A 23619-nucleotide genomic window follows, 5' to 3' on the forward strand; every position below is an offset into this window, starting at 1 on the left:
GGAATTTCCCTAAACTCCCTCAAAGTCCCTCAAATTTCCCCCAAAAATCCCAAAATCCCCCAAATGTTCCCAAATCTCTCCCAGATTTCCCCAAAATCCCACCAAAAATCCCCCAAATTTCCCCCAACACCCCCAAAATCTCCCCAAATTTTCCCCAAATTTTCCCCAAAATCCCCCAAATTTCCCCCAAATCCCCCAAATTTTCCCAAATCTCCCCAAATCTCCCCAAATTTTCCCCAAATTTCCCCTAAAATCCCCCAAATTTCCCCCAAATTTCCCCCAAACCCCCCCAAACGTCCCCAAACCCCCCCAAATGTCCCTAAATGTCCCCAAACGTCCCCCGATGTCCCCAAATGTCCCCACCCCGCCGTGTCCCCGCAGGGATGCTGGTGGTGAAGCTGGGCGGGCCGGTGTACCGCATCGGCGTGGGGGGAGGGGCCGCCTCCTCCGTCCAGGTTTGGGGCCAGACCCCGGGAATTCGGGAAATTTGGGGGATTTTGGGGAAATTTGGGAAAATTTGGGGGGTTTGGGGAAAATTTGGGGGGATTGGGGGGGATTTGGGGGATTTTGGGGGGATTTGGGGAAAATTTGGGGGGTTTGGGGTGGAATTTTGGGGATTTGAGGGAATTTTGTGGAATTTTTGGGGGGTTTTTCACAAATTTTGGGGACTTTGGGGGGGATTTTTCAGAAAATTTTGGGGAATTTTGGGGGGATTTGGGGGATTTTTGGGGGGATTTTTGGGATTTGGGATTTTTGGGGGAATTTGGGATTTTTGGGGGAAGTTTGGGTGGGATTTGGAGGATTTGGGGAAAATTTGGGGGTTTGGGGTGGAATTTTGGGGATTTGAGGAAATTTTGTGGAATTTTTGGGGGATTTCTCACAAATTTTTGGGGATTTTTTCACAAATTTTGGGGATTTTGGGGGGGATTTTTCGGAAAATTTTGGGGGATTTTGGGGGGATTTTGGGATTTTTGGGGGGATTTTGGGTGGGATTTGGAGGATTTGGGGAAAATTTGGGGGATCTGGGGTGGATTTTGGGGATTTGAGGGAATTTTGTAGAATTTTTGGGGGATGTTTCGCAAATTTTGGGGGATTTTTAATGAATTTTGGGGATTTTCGGGGGATTTTTCAGAAAATTTTGGGGAATTTTGGGTGGATTTGGGGAATTTTGGGGGGATTTGGGGAATTTTGGGTGGATTTGGGGAATTTTGGGGGGATTTGGGGGATTTGAGAAGTTTGGGTGGGGTTTGGGATTTATGGGGGAATTTGGGGTTTTTGGGGGGATTTTGGGTGGGATTTGGGGGATTTGGGAAGTTTGGGTGGGGTTTGGGGGGGATTTGGGGGATTTGGGGTGAAATTTTGGGGATTTGAGGGAATTTTGTGGAATTTTTGGGGGATTTTTCACGATTTTTTGGGATTTTGGGGGGGATTTTTCAGAAAATTTTGGGGAATTTTGGGGGATGTTGGGGGATTTTGGAGGGATTTGGGGGATTTGGGATTTTTGGGGGGGATTTGGGATTTATGGGGGAATTTTGGGTGGGATTTGGAGGATTTGGGGAAAATTTGGGGGGTTTGGGGTGGAATTTTGGGGATTTGAGGGAATTTTGTGGAATTTTTGGGGGATTTTTCACGAATTTGGGGGGATTTTGGGAATTTGGGGAAATTTTGGGGATTTGGGGGGATTTTGGGGGGGATTTTGGGGATTTGAGGGAATTTTGTGGAATTTTTGGGGATTTTTTCACGAATTTTTGGGGGATTTTTCACAAATTTTGGGGATTTTGGGGGGGATTTTTCGGAAAATTTTGGGGAGTTTTGGGGGGATTTGGGGGATTTTGGGGGGATTTGGGAGATTTGGGAAGTTTGGGTGGGATTTGGGATTTATGGGGGAATTTGGGGTGGGATTTGGAGGATTTGGGGAAAATTTGGGGGGTTTGGGGTGGAATTTTGTGGATTTGAGGGAATTTTGTGGAATTTTGGGGGATTTTTCACGAATTTTTGGGATTTTGGGGGAATTTTTCAGAAAATTTTGGGGAATTTGGGTGGATTTGGGGGATTTTGGGGGAGATTTGGGAGATTTGGGAAGTTTGGGTGGGATTTGGGATTTATGGGGGAATTTGGGGTGGGATTTGGAGGATTTGGGGAAAATTTGGGGGGTTTGGGGTGGAATTTTGTGGATTTGAGGGAATTTTGTGGAATTTTGGGGGATTTTTCACGAATTTTTGGGATTTTGGGGGAATTTTTCAGAAAATTTTGGGGAATTTGGGTGGATTTGGGGGATTTTGGGGGAGATTTGGGAGATTTGGGAAGTTTGGGTGGGATTTGGGATTTATGGGGGAATTTGGGGTTTTTGGGGGAATTTTGGGGGGGATTTGGGGGGTTTGGGGTGGAATTTTGGGGATTTGAGGGAATTTTGTAGAATTTTTGGGGGATTTTTCACAAATTTTGGGGATTTTTTCACAAATTTTGGGGATTTTTGGGGGATTTTTCCGAAAATTTTGGGTGGATTTGGGGGATTTGGGAGATTTCGGAAGTTTGGGTGGGATTTGGGATTTATGGGGGAATTTGGGGTTTTTGGGGGAATTTTGGGTGGGATTTGGGAGATTTGGGAAGTTTGGGTGGGGTTTGGGGGGGATTTGGGGGGTTTGGGGTGAAATTTTGGGGATTTGAGGGAATTTTGTGGAATTTTTGGGGGATTTTTCACGAATTTGGGGATTTTGGGGGGGATTTTTGGGGAAAATTTTGGGGAATTTTGGGGGGATTTGGGGAATTTTGGGGGATTTGGGGGATTTGAGAAGTTTGGGTGGGGTTTGGGATTTATGGGGGAATTTGGGGTTTTTGGGGGGATTTTGGGGGGGATTTGGGGGATTTGGGAAGTTTGGGTGGGGTTTGGGGGGGATTTGGGGGATTTGGGGTGAAATTTTGGGGATTTGAGGGAATTTTGTGGAATTTTTGGGGGATTTTTCACAAATTTTTGGGATTTTGGGGGGGATTTTTCGGAAAATTTTGGGGAATTTTGGGGGGATTTGGGGAATTTTGGGGGTGATTTGGGGGATTTGGGAAGTTTGGGTGGGGTTTGGGGGGGATTTGGGGGATTTTGGGTGGAATTTTGGGGATTTGAGGGAATTTTGTGGAATTTTTGGGGGATTTTTAATGAATTTTTGGGGGATTTTTCACAAATTTTGGGGGGGATTTTTCAGAAAATTTTGGGGAATTTTAGGTGGATTTGGGGAATTTTGGGGGGATTTGGGAGATTTGGGAAGTTTGGGGGGAATTTGGGATTTTTGGGGGGATTTTGGGTGGGATTTGGAGGATTTGGGGAAAATTTGGGGGTTTGGGGTGGAATTTGGGCAATTTTGGGTGGAAAATTTTGGGGGAATTTGGGGTGGAATTTGGGAAATTTCGGGAGATTTGGGATTTTGGGGGGAATTTGGGATTTTTGGGTGAAATTTGGGTGGAATTTGGAGGATTTAGGCGGATTTTGGGGAATTTTGGGTGAAATTTGGGGAATTTTGGGATGATTTGGGGTGAAATTTGGGAACTTTTGAGGGGATTTTGGAGGATTTTGAGGAAATTTGGGGAGATTTTGGGTGAAATTTGGGGAATTTTGGGGGACTTGGGGAAATTTTGGGGGACTTGGGGGAATTTTGGGGGATTTAGGGGAATTTTGGGATGATTTGGGGGGATTGGAGGAAATTTTGGGAATTTTGGATGGAATTTGAGCAATTTTTGGAAAATGTGGGATTTTGGGGGGATTTTGGGTGAAATTTGGGGAATTTTGGGAGATTTTGGGGGGGATTTGGGGGATTTAGGGGAATTTTTGGGATAATTTTGGGGGATTTTTGGAAAATTTGAAGGAAATTTTGGGATTTTGGGTGAAATTTGGGGGATTTTGAGGAGATTTTGGGTGAAATTTGGGCAATTTTTGGAAAATTTGGGATTTTGGAGGGATTTGGGGTGAAATTTGAGGGAATTTGGGGGAAATTTGGGGGATTTTGTGATTTTTCTTGTCTCTGGTTGGGATTTATTTGGGATTTTTGGGGTTTCTGGTTGGGATTTTTTGGGAATTTTTGGGATTTTTGGTTTTTCTGGGGATTTTTTGGGATTTTGGGATTTTTGAGGTTTCTGGTTGGGATTTTTGGGGAATTTTGGGGGTTTTTGATTGCCATTTTTTTGGGGGGGATTTTGGTTTTTTTGAGGATTCCAATTGGGATTATTTTGGGATTTTTGGATTTTTGGGGTTTCTGGTCGGGATTTTTTGGGGAATTTGGGAATTTTCATGTCCCTGGTTGGGATTTTTTTGGGATTTTTGGGATTTTTGAGGTTTCTGGTGTGGATTTTTTTGGGATTTTTTGGGATTTTTGGGGTTTCTACTTGGGATTTTTTGGGGATTTTTGGGATTTTTGAGATTTTTGGTCGGGATTTTTTGGGGATTTTTGGACCTTTTGAGGTTTCTGGTCGGGATATTTTTTGAATTTGGGATTTTTCGGATTTCTGGTTGGGATTTTTGGGGATTTCTGGGTTTTTTGAGGATTCTGGATGGGATTTTTTTGGGATTTTGGCATTTTCAACGGGATTTTTTGTGGGATTTTTGGGGTTCCTGGCTGGAATTCTTGGTGAGTTCCCGGTGCCAGCCCCGTGGTGTCCCCGGGGTGTCCCCAGGTGCAGGGGGACAACGAGGCCGAGCGGGATCTGGGGGCCGTGCAGCGCGGGGACCCCGAGATGGAGCAGAAGCTGAACCGGGTCCTGCGGGGCTGCGTCGAGAGCGGCGCCCGGAACCCCGTCAGCTCCATCCACGACCAGGGGGCCGGGGGCAACGGTGAGATTGGGGACATTTGGGGACATTTGGGGACACTGGGAACCCCGTCAGCTCCATCCACGACCAGGGGGCTGGGGGCAACGGTGAGATTGGGGACATTTGGGGACATTTGGGGACATTGGGGGACATTTGGGGACATTTGGGGACACTGGGAACCCCGTCAGCTCCATCCACGACCAGGGGGCTGGGGGCAACGGTGGGTGAAATTGGGGACATTTGGGGACACTGGGGACACTGGGAACCCCGTCAGCTCCATCCACGACCAGGGGGCCGGGGGCAACGGTGGGTGACATTTGGGGACATTTGGGGACATTGGGGACATTGGGGACACTGGGAACCCCGTCAGCTCCATCCACGACCAGGGGGCTGGGGGCAACGGTGAGATTGGGGACATTTGGGGACATTTGGGGACATTGGGGGACACTGGGAACCCCGTCAGCTCCATCCACGACCAGGGGGCTGGGGGGAACGGTGGGTGACATTTGGGGACATTTGGGGACATTTGGGGACATTTGGGGACACTGGGAACCCCGTCAGCTCCATCCACGACCAGGGGGCTGGGGGCAACGGTGAGATTGGGGACATTTGGGGACATTGGGGGACATTTGGGGACATTTGGGGACACTGGGAACCCCGTCAGCTCCATCCACGACCAGGGGGCCGGGGGGAACGGTGGGTGACATTTGGGGACATTTGGGGACATTGGGGACACTGGGAACCCCGTCAGCTCCATCCACGACCAGGGGGCTGGGGGCAACGGTGGGTGACATTTGGGGACATTTGGGGACATTTGGGGACATTTGGGGACACTGGGAACCCCGTCAGCTCCATCCACGACCAGGGGGCAGGGGGCAACGGTGGGTGACATTTGGGGACATTTGGGGACATTGGGAACCCCGTCAGCTCCATCCACGACCAGGGGGCTGGGGGGAACGGTGAGATTGGGGACATTGGGGACATTTGGGGACATTTGGGGACACTGGGAACCCCGTCAGCTCCATCCACGACCAGGGGGCTGGGGGCAACGGTGAGATTGGGGACATTTGGGGACATTGGGGACACTGGGAACCCCGTCAGCTCCATCCACGACCAGGGGGCCGGGGGCAACGGTGAGATTGGGGACATTTGGGGACATTTGGGGACATTTGGGGACATTTGGGGACACTGGGAACCCCGTCAGCTCCATCCACGACCAGGGGGCTGGGGGCAACGGTGAGATTGGGGACACTTGGGGACATTTGGGGACATTTGGGGACACTGGGAACCCCGTCAGCTCCATCCACGACCAGGGGGCCGGGGGCAACGGTGAGATTGGGGACATTTGGGGACACTGGGGACATTTGGGGACACTGGGAACCCCGTCAGCTCCATCCACGACCAGGGGGCTGGGGGCAACGGTGAGATTGGGGACATTTGGGGACATTTGGGGACACTGGGAACCCCGTCAGCTCCATCCACGACCAGGGGGCCGGGGGGAATGGTGGGTGACATTTGGGGACATTGGGGACATTGGGAACCCCGTCAGCTCCATCCACGACCAGGGGGCTGGGGGCAACGGTGAGATTGGGGACATTTGGGGACATTTGGGGACATTTGGGGACATCACTGGGAACCCCGTCAGCTCCATCCACGACCAGGGGGCAGGGGGGAATGGTGAGATTGGGGACATTTGGGGACATTTGGGGACACTGGGAACCCCGTCAGCTCCATCCACGACCAGGCGGCTGGGGGCAACGGTGAGTGACATTTGGGGACATTTGGGGACATTTGGGGACACTGGGAACCCCGTCAGCTCCATCCACGACCAGGGGGCCGGGGGCAACGGTGAGATTGGGGACATTTGGGGACATTTGGGGACATTGGGAACCCCGTCAGCTCCATCCACGACCAGGGGGCTGGGGGGAATGGTGAGATTGGGGACATTGGGGACATTTGGGGACATTTGGGGACATTGGGAACCCCGTCAGCTCCATCCACGACCAGGGGGCTGGGGGCAACGGTGAGATTGGGGACATTGGGGACATTTGGGGACATTTGGGGACATTGGGAACCCCGTCAGCTCCATCCACGACCAGGGGGCTGGGGGCAATGGTGAGATTGGGGACATTTGGGGACATTTGGGGACATTTGGGGACACTGGGAACCCCGTCAGCTCCATCCACGACCAGGGGGCCGGGGGCAACGGTGGGTGACATTTGGGGACATTTGGGGACACTGGGGGACATTTGGGGACATTTGAGGACATTTGGGGACATTGGGAACCCCGTCAGCTCCATCCACGACCAGGGGGCTGGGGGGAATGGTGGGTGACATTTGGGGACATTTGGGGACATTTGGGGACATTTGGGGACATTGGGGACACTGGGAACCCCGTCAGCTCCATCCACGACCAGGGGGCCGGGGGGAACGGTGAGATTGGGGACATTGGGGACATTTGGGGACATTGGGGACACTGGGAACCCCGTCAGCTCCATCCACGACCAGGGGGCCGGGGGGAATGGTGGGTGACACTTGGGGACATCTGGGGACATTTGGGGACATTGGGGGGGTTGGGGACATTAATAGGGACATTGGGGACAGTGGGGGGACACAATGGGACAAGTCAGTGGTGCCAGGCTGATGTCCCCAGTGTTGTCCTTGATGTCCCCAACACTGTCCCCAGTGATGTCCCCAACACTGTCCCCTCTGTCCCCTCTGATGTCCCCTCTGATGTCCCCCTGATGTCCCCCCGATGTCCCCCCTGATGTCCCCCTGATGTCCCCCTGATGTCCCCCCTGATGTCCCCAATGTCCCCCCTGATGTCCCCCCGATGTCCCCTCTGTCCCCAGGCAATGTCCTGAAGGAGATCTCGGAGCCGGCCGGGGCCGTCATCTACGCCAGCCGCTTCCAGGTCAGTGTCACCGGTGTCCCCAATGTCCCCAAATGTCCCCAAATGTCCCCAGTGTCCCCAATCCCCCGATGTCCCCAACCCCTCCACTGTCCCCAATGTTCCCAATCCCCCAAATGTCCCCAAATGTCCCCAAATCCCCCAATGCTCCCAATATCCCCAACGCCCCAATGTCACCAATGTCCCCAAATCCCCCAATGTCCCCAAATGTCCCCAATGTCCCCAAACCCTTTAACCCCTTCCATCCCATGATGTGCCCCATTGTTCCCAATGGCCCTGGTGACACCTTGGTGACACCTTGGTGACATTGGTGACATTGGTGACACCTTGGTGACATTGGTGGCCTCGGTGGCAGCGGGGTGACCCCACCCTGAGCATCCTGGAGCTGTGGGCGGGGTCTGAGTGTCCCCAATGTCCCCAAAGCCTTTAACCCCTTCCATCCCGTGAGGTTCCCCATTGTTCCCAATGGCCCTGGTGACACCTTGGTGACACCTTGGTGACATTGGTGGCCTCGGTGGCAGCGGGGTGACCCCACCCTGAGCATCCTGGAGCTGTGGGAGGGGACTGAGTGTCCCCAGTGTCCCCAAACCCTTTAACCCCTTCCATCCCGTGATGTGCCCCATTGTTCCCAATGGCCCTGGTGACACCTTGGTGACACTTTGGTGACATTGGTGACATTGGTGACAGCTGGGTGACCCCACCCTGAGCATCCTGGAGCTGTGGGCAGGGACTGAGTGTCCCCAATGTCCCCAAACCCTTTAACCCCTTCCATCCCGTGAGGTGCACCATTGTTCCCAATGGCCCTGGTGACACCTTGGTGACATTGGTGACACCTTGGTGACACCTTGGTGACATTGGTGGCAGCTGGGTGACCCCACCCTGAGCATCCTGGAGCTGTGGGAGGGGACTGAGTGTCCCCAATGTTCCCAAACCCTTTAACCCCTTCCATCCCGTGAGGTTCCCCGTTGTTCCCAATGACCCTGGTGACACCTTGGTGACACTTTGGTGACATTGGTGACATTGGTGACACCTTGGTGACATTGGTGGCCTCGGTGGCAGCTGGGTGACCCCACCCTGAGCATCCTGGAGCTCTGGGGGGCCGAGTACCAGGAGTCCAACGCGCTGCTGGTGCGGCCGGAGGCGCTGGCGCTGCTGCGGCGCCTGGCGGAGCGCGAGAGGTGTCCCCTGAGCGTGGTGGGGACCGTCACCGGCGATGGCAGGGTGAGACTGGGGACATTGGGGACACTGGGGACACTGGGGACACTGGGGACACTGGGGACACTGGGGACACTGGGAGAGGTGTCCCCTGAGCGTGGTGGGGACGGTCACCGGGGATGGCAGGGTGAGACACTGGGGACATCACTGGGGACATTGGGGACATCATTGGGGACACTGGGGACACTGGGAGAGGTGTCCCCTGAGCGTGGTGGGGACAGTCACCGGGGATGGCAGGGTGAGACTTGGGACACTGGGGACACTGGGGACACTGGGAGAGGTGTCCCCTGAGCGTGGTGGGGACCGTCACCGGGGATGGCAGGGTGAGACACTGGGGACATTGGGGACACTGGGGACACTGGGGACACTGGGGACATCATTGGGGAAACTGGGGACACTGGGGACATTGGGGACATCACTGGGAGAGGTGTCCCCTGAGCGTGGTGGGGACGGTCACCGGGGATGGCAGGGTGAGATTGGGGACACTGGGGACATCATTGGGGACACTGGGGACATTGGGAGAGGTGTCCCCTGAGCGTGGTGGGGACGGTCACCGGAGATGGCAGGGTGAGATTGGGGACACTGGGGACACTGGGGACATTGGGAGAGGTGTCCCCTGAGCGTGGTGGGGACGGTCACCGGAGATGGCAGGGTGAGATTGGGGACACTGGGGACACTGGGGACATTGGGGACACTGGGAGAGGTGTCCCCTGAGTGTGGTGGGGACCGTCACCGGGGATGGCAGGGTGAGATTGGGGACACTGGGGACACTGGGGACACTGGGAGAGGTGTCCCCTGAGCGTGGTGGGGACGGTCACCGGGGATGGCAGGGTGAGACTGGGGACACTGGGGACACTGGGGACATCATTGGGGACACTGGGGACACTGGGAGAGGTGTCCCCTGAGCGTGGTGGGGACCGTCACCGGGGATGGCAGGGTGAGACACTGGGGACATTGGGGACATTGGGGACATTGGGAGAGGTGTCCCCTGAGCGTGGTGGGGACGGTCACCGGGGATGGCAGGGTGAGATTGGGGACATTGGGGACATTGGGGACACTGGGGACACTGGGGACATTGGGGACACTGGGGACATCACTGGGGACATTGGGAGAGGTGTCCCCCGAGCGTGGTGGGGACCGTCACCGGGGATGGCAGGGTGAGATTGGGGACACTGGGGACACTGGGGACACTGGGGACACTGTGAGAGGTGTCCCCTGAGCGTGGTGGGGACCGTCACCGGGGACGGCAGGGTGAGATTGGGGACACTGGGGACATTGGGGACATTGGGGACACTGGGGACATCACTGGGGGCATTGGGAGAGGTGTCCCCTGAGCGTGGTGGGGACAGTCACCGGGGATGGCAGGGTGAGAGTGGGGACATTGGGGACACTGGGGACATTGGGGACATTGGGAGAGGTGTCCCCTGAGCGTGGTGGGGACCGTCACCGGGGATGGCAGGGTGAGACTGGGGGCACTGGGGACATCACTGGGGACGTTGGGGACATCATTGGGGACACTGGGGACATTGGGGACATTGGGGACATTGGGAGAGGTGTCCCCTGAGCGTGGTGGGGACGATCACCGGGGATGGCAGGGTGAGACACTGGGGACATTGGGGACACTGGGGACACTGGGGACACTGGGGACACTGGGGACATCACTGGGAGAGGTGTCCCCGAGCGTGGTGGGGACAGTCACCGGGGATGGCAGGGTGAGATTGGGGACATCACTGGGGACATCATTGGGGACATTGGGAGAGGTGTCCCCTGAGCGTGGTGGGGACGGTCACTGGGGATGGCAGGGTGAGACACTGGGGACATCACTGGGGACATTGGGGACATTGGGGACATCAATGGGGACATTGGGGACACTGGGAGAAGTGTCCCCTGAGCCTGGTGGGGACGGTCACTGGGGATGGCAGGGTGAGACACTGGGGACTTCATTGGGGACATTGGGGACACTGGGAGAGGTGTCCCCTGAGCGTGGTGGGGACGGTCATCAGGGATGGCAGGGTGAGATTGGGGACATTGGGGACATTGGGGACACTGGGGACACTGGGGACATTTGGGGTTGAATTTTGGGGGGTTTTTGGGGGTTTTTGGTGCCGTTTTGGGGGATTTCTGGGGGATTTTGGGGCGGTTTGGGGTGGTTTGGGGTGGTTTGGGGTGGTTTGGGGTGGTTTGGGGTGGTTTGGGGGTTGATTTTTGGGGTAATTTTTGTGGCTGTTTTGGGGGTTTTGGGGTGATTTTGGGGTTGATTTTCAAGATAATTTTTGTTGGTGTTTTTGGGGTTTTGGGGTGATTTTGGGATGTTCGGGGGTGATTTTTGGGGTGTTTTTGGGGTTTTGGGGTAACATTTGGGGTCATTTTTGGGAGTGTTTTGGGGTTGATTTTTGGGGTCATTTTTGTGGGTGGTTTTGGGATTTTGGGATCACTTTTGGGGTCATTTGTGAGGTGTTTTGGGGTTGATTTTTGGGGTGGTTTTTGTGGGTGGTTTTGGGATTTTGGGATCACTTTTGGGGTCATTTGTGAGGTGTTTTGGGGTTGATTTTTTTGGGGTCATTTTTGTGGGTGGTTTTGGGGTAATTTTTGGGGTGTTTGGGGGTTGATTTTTGTGGTAATTTTTGTGACTGCTTTGGGGGTGATTTTGGGGCTTTGGGGTCATTTTTGGGGTCATTTTTGGGGTGTTTTGGGGTTGATTTTTGCAGTAATTTTTGGGGGTGTATTTGGGCTGGTTTTGGGGTCACTTTTGAGGTCACTTTTGGGGTCATTTTTCGGGGGTTTTGGGGTTGATTTCCAAGATAATTTTTGTGGGGTAATTTTTGTGGGTGGTTTTGGGGTGATTTTGGGGTTTTGGGGTTGATTTTTGGGGTGGTTTTGGGGTTGATTTTTGTGGTAAATTTTTGGGCCTGGTTTTGGGGTTTTAGGGTCATTTTTGGGGGGGTTTTGGGGTCACTTTTGGGGTCATTTCTGGGGGTGTTTTGGGGTTGATTTTTGGGGTTGATTTTTGGGGTAATTTTTGTGGGTGTTTTTGGGTTGGTTTTGGGATTTTGGGGTCATTTTTGGGGTGGTTTTGGGGTTGATTTTTGGGGTAATTTTTGTGGGTGTTTTGGGGGTTTTGGGGTGATTTTGGGCATTTTGGGGTCATTTTTGGGGTGGTTTTGGGGTTGATTTTTGGTGTAATTTCTGTGGGTGGTTTTGTGGTGGTTTTGAGGTTTTGGGGTAATTTTTGGGATATTTTGGGGATGATTTTTGTGGATAATTTTTGTGGGTGTTTTTGGGGTTTTTGGGGTGATTTTGGGCATTTTGGGGTTGATTTTTGGGGTTGATTTTTGGGGTAATTTTTGTGGGTGTTTTTGGGTTGGTTTTGGGGTTTTGGGGTCATTTTTGGGTTGGTTTTGGGGTTGATTTTAAAGATAATTTTTGTGAGCGTTTTGGGGGTTTTGGGGTGATTTTGGGCATTTTGGGGTTGATTTTTGGGGTGGTTTTGGGGCTGATTTTTGGGGAAATTTTTGTGGGTGTTTTGGGGGTTTTGGGGTCACTTTTGGGGTCATTTTTGTGGTGTTTTGGGGTTGATTTTTGTGGTAAATTTTTTGGCCTGCTTTTGGGGTTTTAGGGTCATTTTTGGGGTGATTTTGGGATGTTTTGGGGTGATTTTGGGGGGTTTTGGGGTTGATTTTTGGGGTCATTTTTGTGGCTGTTTTGGGGCTGGTTTTGGGGTCATTTTTGGGCATTTTGGGGTTGATTTTAAAGATAATTTTTGTGAGTGTTTTGGGGGTTTTGGGGTGATTTTGGGCATTTTGGGGTTGATTTTTGGGGTGGTTTTGGGGCTGATTTTTGTGGTAATTTCTGTGGGTGTTTTGGGGGTTTTGGGGTCACTTTTGGTGGGGTCATTTTTGGGGTGTTTGGGGTTGATTTTTCTGGTAATTTTTGGTTTGTTTTGGGGTTCTGGGGTCATTTTTGGGGGAATTTTTGGGGTGTTTTGGGGTTGATTTTCAGGGTAATTTTGTGATTATTTTTGGGGCGGTTTTGGGCTTTTGGGGTCCTTTGGAGGGTCTTTTGGGGATTGATTTTTGGGGTAATTTCTGTGGGTGGTTTTGGGCTGGTTTTGGGGTTTTAGGGTCATTTTTGTGGTGTTTTGGGGTTGATTTTTGTGGTAAATTTTTTGGGGTGGTTTTGGGGTTTTAGGGTCATTTTTGGGGTGATTTTGGGATGTTTTGGGTGATTTTGGGGTGGTTTTGGGGTTGATTTTTGAGGTCATTTTTGTGGCTGTTTTGGGGCTGGTTTTGGGGTCATTTTTGGGCATTTTGGGGTTGATTTTAAAGATAATTTTTGTGGGTGTTTTGGGGGTTTTGGGGTGATTTTGGGCATTTTGGCGGTTGATTTTTGGGGTGGTTTTGGGGCTGATTTTTGTGGTAATTTCTGTGGGGGTTTTGGGGGTTTTGGGGTCACTTTTGGGGTCATTTTTGGGGTGTTTTGGGGTTGATTTTCAGGGTAATTTTGTGATTATTTTTGGGGCGGTTTTGGGCTTTTGGGGTCCTTTGGAGGGTCTTTTGGGGATTGATTTTTGGGGTAATTTCTGTGGGTGGTTTTGGGCTGGTTTTGGGGTTTTGGGGTCATTTTTGGGGTGGTTTTGGGGTAATTTTTGTGGTGTTTTGGGGTTGATTTTTGTGGTAAATTTTTGGGCTGGTTTTGGGGTTTTAGGGTCATTTTTGGGGTGATTTTGGGATGTTTTGGGGTGATTTTGGGGGGTTTTGGGGTTGATTTTTGGGGTAATTTTTGGGCTGGTTTTGGGGTCATTTTTGGGGTCATTTCTGGGGGTGTTTTGGGGTTGATTTTTGGGGTTGATTTTTGGGGTAATTTTTGTGGGTGTTTTTGGGTTGGTTTTGGGGTTTTGGGGTCATTTTTGGGGTGGTTTTGGGGTTGATTTTTGGGTGTTTTGGGGTTGATTTTTGGAGTAATTTTTGTGGGTGTTTTTGGGCTGGTTTTGGGGTCATTTTTGGGCATTTTGGGGTTGATTTTCGAGATAATTTTTGTGGGTGTTTTGGGGTTTTGGGGTGATTTTGGGCATTTTGGGGTTGATTTTTGGGTGTTTTGGGGTTGATTTTTGGGGTAATTTTTGTGGGTGTTTTTGGGGTTTTGGGGTCACTTGGGGTCATTTTTGGGGTGGTTTTGGGGTTGATTTTTGGTGTAATTTTTGTGGGTAGTTTTGGGGTGGTTTTGAGGTTTTGGGGTAATTTTTGGGATATTTTGGGGTTGATTTTTGTGGATAATTTTTGTGGGTGTTTTTGGGGTTTTGTTGTCATTTTTGGGGTTGATTTTGGGGTAATTTTTGTGGGTGTTTTTGAGCTGGTTTTGGGGTTTTGTTGTCATTTTTGGGGAGTTTTTGGGGTTGATTTTGGGGTGTCCCCCCCAGATCGTGCTGGTCGATGACCTGGCGTCGCCGGTGCCCGAGGGGGGGTCCCACGAGGGGCTCCCCACCCCCGTCAACCTGGAGCTGGAGTGGGTGCTGGGCAAGATGCCCCAGAAGGTGAGCGGGGACCCCAAAAAGCCACCCCAAATTGGGGGGAATGCCCCAAAAACGGCTCCAAAATTTGGGGGGAATTCCCCAAAATGAGACCCCAAAAAGTGACCCGAAATTTGGGGGGGATGGCCCGAAATGGGACCCCAAAAGCTGACCCGAAATTTGGGAGGGATGGCCCGAAATGGGACCCCAAAAATGGCCCCAAAATTGGGGGGGGAATGCCCCACAAAGGGACCCCAAAACTTGGGGGGAACACCCTGAAATGGGGCCCCAAAAGACCCCAAAATTAGAGGGGATGCCCCAAAAGAAGACCCCAGAAATGGCCCCAAAATTGGTCAGGAATGCCCCAAAATGGGACCCCAAAAATGGCCCCAAAATTGGGGGGGATGTCCCAAAAAGGGACTCCAAAAATTGAGGGGAGCACCCTGAAATGGGACCCCAAAAATAGCCCCAAAATTGGGGGGGATGCCCCAAAAAGGGACCCCAAAAATGGCCCAAAAATTGTGGGGGACACCCCCTAAAGGGACCCCAAAAATGGCCCCAAAATTTGGGGGGAAACACCCCAAAAATGACCCCAAAATTGGGGGGAAATGCCCCAAAATGGGACCCCAAAAATGCCCCTAAACTGGGGGGAATGCCCTAAAATGGGACCCCAAAAATGGAGGGGGACACCCCAAAATGGGACCCCAAAAATGGCCCCAAAATTGGGGGGGGCACCCCAAAATTTGACCTTTTCCCCTCCAATTTTTGGGGTCCACCAGGTAATTTTGGGGTCCCCTGATGAATTTTGGGGTCCCCTGATGTTTTTGGGGTCCCCCAATGATTTTAGGAGTCCCATGATGAATTTTGGGGTCCCCTGGCTTATTTTGGGATCCCCCGATGATTTTTGGGGTCCCCTGATAATTTTTGGGTTCCCCCGATGATTTTTGGGGTCCCTTGATGAATTTTGGGGTCCCTCTCCAATTTTTGGGGTCCCTCCAAAGATTTTGGGTTCCCCCGATGAATTTTGGGGTCCCCTGATGAATTTTGGGTTCCCTTTGATGATTTTTTGGGTCCCCTGATGATTTTTGGGGTCCTTTGAAGATTTTTGGGATCCCCCGATGATTTTTGGGGTCCTTTGATGAATTTTGGGCTCTCCCTCCAATATTTGGGATCCCCCGATGATTTTTGGGATCCCCTGATAATTTTTGGGTTCCCCTGATAATTTTTGGGGTCCCTCTCCAATATTTGGGTTTCCCCTGATGATTTTGGGGTCCTCCGATGAATTTTGGGATCCCCCGATGAATTTTGGGGTCCTTTGATAATTTTTGGGGTCCCCTGGGTAATTTTTGGGGTCCCTTAATGATTTTTGGGGTTCCCCGATGATTTTGGGGTTCCCGGCTCATTTTGGGGTCCCCCGATGATTTTTGGGTTCCCCGATGATTTTTGGGGTCCCTTGATGAATTTTGGGGTCCCTCTCCAATTTTTGGGGTGCCCCCGGTGATTTTGGGGTCCCCCGATGAATTTTGGGGTGCCCCGATGAATTTTGGGGTCCTTTGATAATTTTTGGGGTCCCCTGGGTAATTTTTGGGGTCCCTTAATGATTTTTGGGCTTCCCCGATGATTTTTGGGGTTCCCCGATGATTTTGGGGTCCCCGGCTCATTTTGGGTTCCCCCGATGATTTTTGGGGTCCCTTGATGAATTTTGGGGTCTCCCTCCAATATTTGGGGTCCCCCGATGATTTTTGGGTCCCCTGATGAATTTTGGGGTCCTTTGATGATTTTTGGGGTTCCCCGATGATTTTTGGGGTCCCTCTCCAATATTTGGGGTCCCCCCGATGATTTTTGGGGTCCCCTGATGATTTTTGGGGTCCTTTGAAGATTTTTGGGATCCCCCGATGATTTTTGGGGTCCTTTGATGAATTTTGGGCTCTCCCTCCAATATTTGGGATCCCCCGATGATTTTTGGGATCCCCCGATGATTTTTGGGGTCCCCTGATGATTTTGGGATCCCCCGATGATTTTTGGGGTCCCCTGATAATTTTTGGGTTCCCCCGATGATTTTTGGGGACCCTCTCCAATATTTGGGTTTCCCCCGATGATTTTGGGGTCCCCTGATGATTTTGGGGTCCCCCGATGAATTTTGGGGTCCCCCGATGAATTTTGGGGTGCCCCGATGAATTTTGGGGTCCTTTGATAATTTTTGGGGTCCCCTGGGTAATTTTTGGGGTCCCTTAATGATTTTTGGGCTTCCCCGATGATTTTTGGGGTTCCCCGATGATTTTGGGGTCCCCGGCTCATTTTGGGGTCCCCTGATGATTTTGGGGTCCCCGGCTCATTTTGGGGTCCCCTGATGATTTTGGGGTCCCCGGCTCATTTTGGGGTCCCCTGATGATTTTTGGTATCCCCCGATGATTTTTGGGGTTCCCGGCTCATTTTTGGGTTCCCCGATGATTTTTGGGGTCCCTTGATGAATTTTGGGGTCCCTCTCCAATTTTTGGGGTCCCCCCGGTGATTTTGGGTTCCCCCGATGAATTTTGGGGTCCTTTGATGATTTTTGGGGGTCCCCAATGATTTTTGGGGTCCCCTGGTGATTTTGGGATCCCCCGGTGATTTTGGGTTCCCCTGATGAATTTTGGGGTCCCTCTCCAATATTTGAAGTCCCTCCAAAGGTTTTGGGATCCCCCGATGATTTTTGGGGTCCCCCGATGATTTTTGGGGTCCTTTGATGATTTTTGGGGTCCCCTGGGTAATTTTGGGTTCCCTCCATGATTTTGGGGTCCCTTTCCAATATTTGGGGTCTCCCAATGATTTTTGGGGTCCCCTGGGGATTTTTGGAGTCCCTTCATGAATTTTGGGGTGCCCTGGTGATTTTTGGGGTCCTTTGAAGATTTTTGGGATCCCCGGATGATTTTTGGGGTCCTTTGATGAATTTTGGGCTCTCCCTCCAATATTTGGGATCCCCCGATGATTTTTGGGATCCCCCGATGATTTTTGGGATCCCCTGATGATTTTTGGGGTCCCCTGATAATTTTTGGGTTCCCCCGATGATTTTTGGGGTCCCTCTCCAATATTTGGGTTTCCCCTGATGATTTTGGGGTCCCCTGATGATTTTGGGGTCCCCCGATGAATTTTGGGGTGCCCCGATGAATTTTGGGGTCCTTTGATAATTTTTGGGGTCCCCTGGGTAATTTTTGGGGTCCCTTAATGATTTTTGGGCTTCCCCGATGATTTTTGGGGTTCCCCGATGATTTTGGGGTCCCCGGCTCATTTTGGGGTCCCGTGATGATTTTTGGGTTCCCCGATGATTTTTGGGGTCCCTTGATGAATTTTGGGGTCCCTCTCCAATTTTTGGGGTCCCCCCGGTGATTTTGGGTTCCCCCGATGAATTTTGGGGTCCTTTGATGATTTTTGGGGTTCCCCGATGATTTTGGGGTCCCTCTCCAATTTTTGGGGCCCCCCCGGTGATTTTGGGTTCCCCTGATGAATTCTGGTGTCCCCCAATGATTTTTGGGTTCCCCTGATAATTTTTGGGTTCCCCCGATGATTTTTGGGGTCCTTTGAAGATTTTTGGGATCCCCCGATGATTTTTGGGGTCCCCCGATGATTTTTGGGGTCCCCTGGCTCATTTTGGGGTCCCCTGGGTAATTTTGGGGTCCCCTGGGTGATTTTGGGGTCCCCTGGCTCATTTTGGGGTCCCCTGGGTAATTTTGGGGTCCCCTTGGTAATTTTGGGGTTCCCTGATGATTTTGGGTTCCCCTGGGTAATTTTGGGGTCCCCTGGGTGATTTTGGGGTCCCCTGGGTGATTTTGGGGTTCCCTGATGATTTTGGGGTCCCCTGGCTCATTTTGGGGTCCCCTGGGTAATTTTGGGGTCCCCTGGGTGATTTTGGGGTCCCCTGGGTAATTTTGGGGTTCCCTGATGATTTTGGGGTCCCCTGGGTGATTTTGGGTTCCCCTGGGTGATTTTGGGGTCCCCGGATGATTTTGGGGTCCCCTGGGTGATTTTGGGGTCCCCTGGCTCATTTTGGGGTCCCCTGGGTGATTTTGGGCTCCCCTGGGTAATTTTGGGGTCCCCTGGGTGATTTTGGGGTCCCCTGGTGATTTTGGGGTCCCCTGGCTCATTTTGGGCTCCCCTGGGTAATTTTGGGGTCCCCTGGGTGATTTTGGGGTCCCCTGATGATTTTGGGGTCCCCCCCCCCCAGGAGTTCCACCTGTGGCGGTCGCCCCTCCCCCGGCGCCCCCTGAGCCTCCCCCCGGCGCTGTCGGTCAGAGCCGCCCTCGAGAGGGTCCTGAGGCTGCCGGCCGTGGCCAGCAAGAGGTACCTGACCAACAAGGTGAGTCACCTGGGTCACCTGTGTCACCTGTCTGTGTCACCTGTGTCACCTGGGTCACCTGGGTCACCTGTCTGTGTCACCTGGGTCACCTGTGTCACCTGTCTGTGTCACCTGTGTCACCTGTCTGTGTCACCTGTGTCACCTGTGTCACACCAACCCCACCCCAACCCCCGGCCGTGGCCAGCAAGAGGTACCTGACCAACAAGGTGAGTCACCTGGGTCACCTGTCCGTGTCACCTGGGTCACCTGTGTCACCTGTCTGTGTCACCTGTCACACCTGTGTCACATCAACCCCACCCCAACCCCCGGCCGTGGCCAGCAAGAGGTACCTGACCAACAAGGTGAGTCACCTGGGTCACCTGGGTCACCTGTGTCACCTGTCTGTGTCACCTGGGTCACCTGTGTCACACCAACCCCACCCCAACCCCCGGCCGTGGCCAGCAAGAGGTACCTGACCAACAAGGTGAGTCACCTGGGTCACCTGTGTCACCTGTCTGTGTCACCTGTGTCACCTGTGTCACCTGTCACACCTGTCTGTGTCACCTGTCACACCTGTGTCACACCAACCCCACCCCAACCCCCGGCCGTGGCCAGCAAGAGGTACCTGACCAACAAGGTGAGTCACCTGGGTCACCTGTCTGTGTCACCTGTCTGTGTCACCTGTCACACCTGTGTCACCTGTCTGTGTCACCTGTGTCACCTGTCTGTGTCACCTGTCACACCTGTGTCACACCAACCCCACCCCAACCCGTGGCTGTGGCCAGCAAGAGGTACCTGACCAACAAGGTGAGGGCACCTGTGTCACCTGTGTCACCTGTGTCACCTGTGTCACCTGTCACACCTGTCTGTGTCACCTGTGTCACCTGTGTCACCTGTGTCACCTGTCACACCTGTCTGTGTCACCTGTCACACCTGTGTCACCTGTGTCACACCAACCCCACCCCAACCCCCGGCCGTGGCCAGCAAGAGGTACCTGACCAACAAGGTGAGTCACCTGTGTCACCTGTGTGTGTCACCTGTCACACCTGTGTCACCTGTGTCACCTGTGTGTGTCACCTGTCACACCTGTGTCACCTGTGTCACCTGTGTGTGTCACCTGTCACACCTGTGTCACCTGTCACACCTGTCTGTGTCACCTGTCACACCTGTGTCACACCAACCCCACCCCAACCCCCGGCCGTGGCCAGCAAGAGGTACCTGACCAACAAGGTGAGCCACCTGTGTCACCTGGGTCACCTGTGTCACCTGTCTGTGTCACCTGTCACACCTGTCTGTGTCATCTGTGTCACCTGTGTCACCTGTCTGTCACACCTGTGTCACCTCCATGTCACCTCAGCATGGCCTCGGTGTCACCTGTGCCACCTGGCACCTGTGCCACCCCCACCCAGGGCTCCTTTTGTGTCCCCCCAACGTCCCCAATGTCCCCAACCCTCCCAAACCCCCAAACCCCCAACCCCCCTCTGTCCCCGCTGTCCCCAATCCCCTCGGTGTCCCCAATGTCCCCGATGTCCCCAATGTCCCCAACCCCCGCAATGTCCGCAATGTCCCCGCTGTCCCCAAGTCCCCCAGTGTCCCCAATGTCCCCAACATCTCTGACCCCCCCACTGTCCCCAATGTCCCCAACCCCCACAATGTCCCCAATGTCCCCAATCCCCCCACTGTCCCCATCCCCCCACTGTCCCCAATCCCCCGCTGTCCCCAACCCCCCGCTGTCCCCAACCCCCCCAGTGTCCCCAACCCCCAGTGTCCCCAACCCCCTGCTGTCCCCAACCCCCCCGCTGTCCCCAACCCCCCCAGTGTCCCCAATCCCCCGCTGTCCCCAACCCCCTCAGTGTCCCCAACCCCCCCAGTGTCCCCAATCCCCCGCTGTCCCCAACCCCCCCATTGTCCCCAACCCCCACTGTCCCCAACCCCCCAATGTCCCCACTGTCCCCAACCCCCCTAGTGTCCCCAACCCCCCCAGTGTCCCCAACCCCCACTGTCCCCAACCCCCCAGTGTCCCCAACCCCCACTGTCCCCAACCCCCCAATGTCCCTGCTGTCCCCAATCCCCTCAGTGCCCCCAACCCCCAACCCCCCACTGTCCCCACCCCCCCGCTGTCCCCAGAGTCCCCTCAGTGTCCCCGTGTCCCCAGGTGGACCGCTCGGTGACAGGCCTGGTGGCGCAGCAGCAGTGCGTGGGTCCCCTGCACACGCCGCTGGCCGACGTGGCCGTGGTGGCCCTGTCCCCGTTTGGGGACACCGGCGCGGCCACCGCCATCGGCGAGCAGCCAATCAAGGGGCTGCTGGACCCCGCGGCCGGCGCGCGGCTGGCGCTGGCCGAGGCCATCACCAACCTGGTGTTCGCCAGGGTGACACACCTCAAGGTGGCACTTGGGGACACTGGGGACACTGGGGGGGTTTGGGGTATTGGGGACATTGGGGACATTGTGGGGATTGGGGTATTGGGGGGGTTGGGGACACTGGGGACATCAGGGACATTGGGGACACTGGGGACACTGGGGACATTGGGGCGCTGGCCGAGGCCATCACCAACCTGGTGTTCGCCAGGGTGACACACCTCAAGGTGGCACTTGGGGACACTGGGGACACTGGGGACATTGGGGACATTGGGGACACTGGGGACATTGGGGACATGGGGCGCTGGCCGAGGCCATCACCAACCTGATGTTCGCCAGGGTGACACACCTCAAGGTGGCACTTGGGGACACTGGGGACACTGGGGGGGTTTGGGACATCAGGGACACTGGGGACATTGGGGACACTGGGGACATTGGGGGGGTTTGGGACATTGGGGGGGTTGGGGACACTGGGGACATTGGGGACATTGGGGACACTGGGGACACTGGGGGGGTTTGGGACATTGGGGGGGTTGGGAACATTGGGGACACTGGGGACATTGGGGACACTGGGGACATTGGGGACACTGGGGACATGGGGCGCTGGCCGAGGCCATCACCAACCTGGTGTTCGCCAGGGTGACACACCTCAAGGTGGCACTTGGGGACACTGGGGACATCGGGTACACTAGGGACATTGGGGGGGTTGGGGACACTGGGGACATTGGGGACACTGGGGACATTGGGGACACTGGGGACACTGGGGGGTTTGGGGTATTGGGGACACTGGGGACATTGGGGACACTGGGGACATTGGGGACATTGGGGACGTGGGGCGCTGGCCGAGGCCATCACCAACCTGGTGTTCGCCAGGGTGACACACCTCAAGGTGGCACTTGGGGACACTGGGGACACTGGGGGGGTTTGGGACATTGGGGGGGTTGGGGACACTGGGGACACTGGGGACATTGGGGACACTGGGGACATTGGGGACACTGGGGACATTGGGGCACTGGCTGAGGCCATCACCAACCTGGTGTTCGCCAGGGTGACACACCTCAAGGTGGCACTTGGGGACACTGGGGACACTGGGGGGGTTGGGGGACATTGGGGACATTGGGGACATTGGGGACACTGGGGACGTGGGGCGTTGGCCGAGGCCATCACCAACCTGGTGTTCGCCAGGGTGACACACCTCAAGGTGGCACTTGGGGACACTGGGGACACTGGGGGGGTTTGGGACATTGGGGGGGTTGGGGACATTGGGGACACTGGGGACATTGGGGACACTGGGGACGTGGGGCGCTGGCCGAGGCCATCACCAGCCTGGTGTTTGCCAGGGTGACACACCTCAAGGTGGCACTTGGGGACATTGGGGACATCAGGGACACTAGGGACATTGGGGGGGTTGGGGACACTGGGGACACTGGGGACATTGGGGACATTGGGGCGCTGGCCGAGGCCATCACCAACCTGGTGTTCGCCAGGGTGACACACCTCAAGGTGGCACTTGGGGACATCGGGGACACTGGGGGGGTTTGGGACATTGGGGACACTGGGGACATTGGGGACATCAGGGACATTGGGGACATCGGGAACACTGGGGACATTGGGGACATTGAGGGGACATTGGGGACATCAGGGACATTGGGGACACTGGGAGGGTTGGGGACATTGTGGGCTGGGGGTGGCAGCAGGGGGAGGTGACAGGCGGTGACACTGACCTGTCCCCTCCCCCATCTCTCTCTCTCTCTCTCTGTCCCTTTTGGCTGTGACAACTCCGTGTCCCTCTGTGTGTGTCCCCAATGTCCCCTCTGTCCCCAATCCCTCTGATCCCCCCAATGTCCCCAATCCCCCTCAACGTCCCCTCTGTCCCCTAATGTCCCCACCGTGTCCCCACTGTCCCCAATGTCCCCTCTGTCCCCAATCCTCCCCATGTCCCCTTTGTCCCCCAATGTCCCTTCTGTCTCCCCAATGTCCCCTCTGACCCCCGTGTCCCCGCTGTCCCCACTGTCCCCAATCCCCCCCATGTCCCCAATCCCCCCCATGTCACCATTGTCCCCACTGTCCCCACTGTCCCCAATCCCCCCATGTCCCCACTGTCCCCTCTGTCCCCACTGTCCCCGCTGTCCCCCCGTGTCCCCTCTGTACCCAATGTCCCCAATGTCCCCAATGTTCCCTCTGTCCCCGCTGTCCCCAATCCCCCCAATGTCCCCAATCCCCCCCCGTGTCCCCTCTGTCCCCCCGTGTCCCCGCTGTCCCCTCTGTCCCCCCTCTGTCCCCAATGTCCCTGCTGTCCCCGCTGTCCCCTCTGTCCCCAATGTCCCCCCGTGTCCCCACTGTCCCCTCTGTACCCCCGTGTCCCCTCTGTCCCCCCGTGTCCCCTCTGTCCCCCCTCTGTCCCCTCTGTCCCCTCTGTGCCCGCTGTCCCCGTGTCCCCGCTGTCCCCTCTGTCCCCCCTCTGTCCCCGCTGTCCCCTCTGTCCCCGCTGTCCCCTCTGTCCCCGCTGTCCCCGTGTCCCCTC

At 54.5% G+C, this 23619-nt stretch overlaps 1 protein-coding gene across 1 annotated transcript in view; it reads left to right on the top strand.

Annotated features, from left to right (window-relative positions):
* Positions 1 to 383: 383 nt before the first annotated feature.
* Positions 384 to 23619, top strand: part of LOC132322910 (phosphoribosylformylglycinamidine synthase-like) — a gene marked incomplete at its 3' end in the record, with an annotated part of 34247 nt that continues 11011 nt past the window's right edge. The window contains 7 exon segments of the mRNA XM_059837655.1: positions 384 to 455; positions 4660 to 4816; positions 7645 to 7706; positions 8763 to 8924; positions 14335 to 14448; positions 18626 to 18757; positions 20892 to 21122. Coding sequence (XP_059693638.1) covers positions 384 to 455; positions 4660 to 4816; positions 7645 to 7706; positions 8763 to 8924; positions 14335 to 14448; positions 18626 to 18757; positions 20892 to 21122 — 930 coding nt within the window.

Source organism: Haemorhous mexicanus, unplaced genomic scaffold, assembly GCF_027477595.1.
Source record: "Haemorhous mexicanus isolate bHaeMex1 unplaced genomic scaffold, bHaeMex1.pri scaffold_201_ctg1, whole genome shotgun sequence".
NCBI lineage: Eukaryota > Metazoa > Chordata > Aves > Passeriformes > Fringillidae > Haemorhous > Haemorhous mexicanus.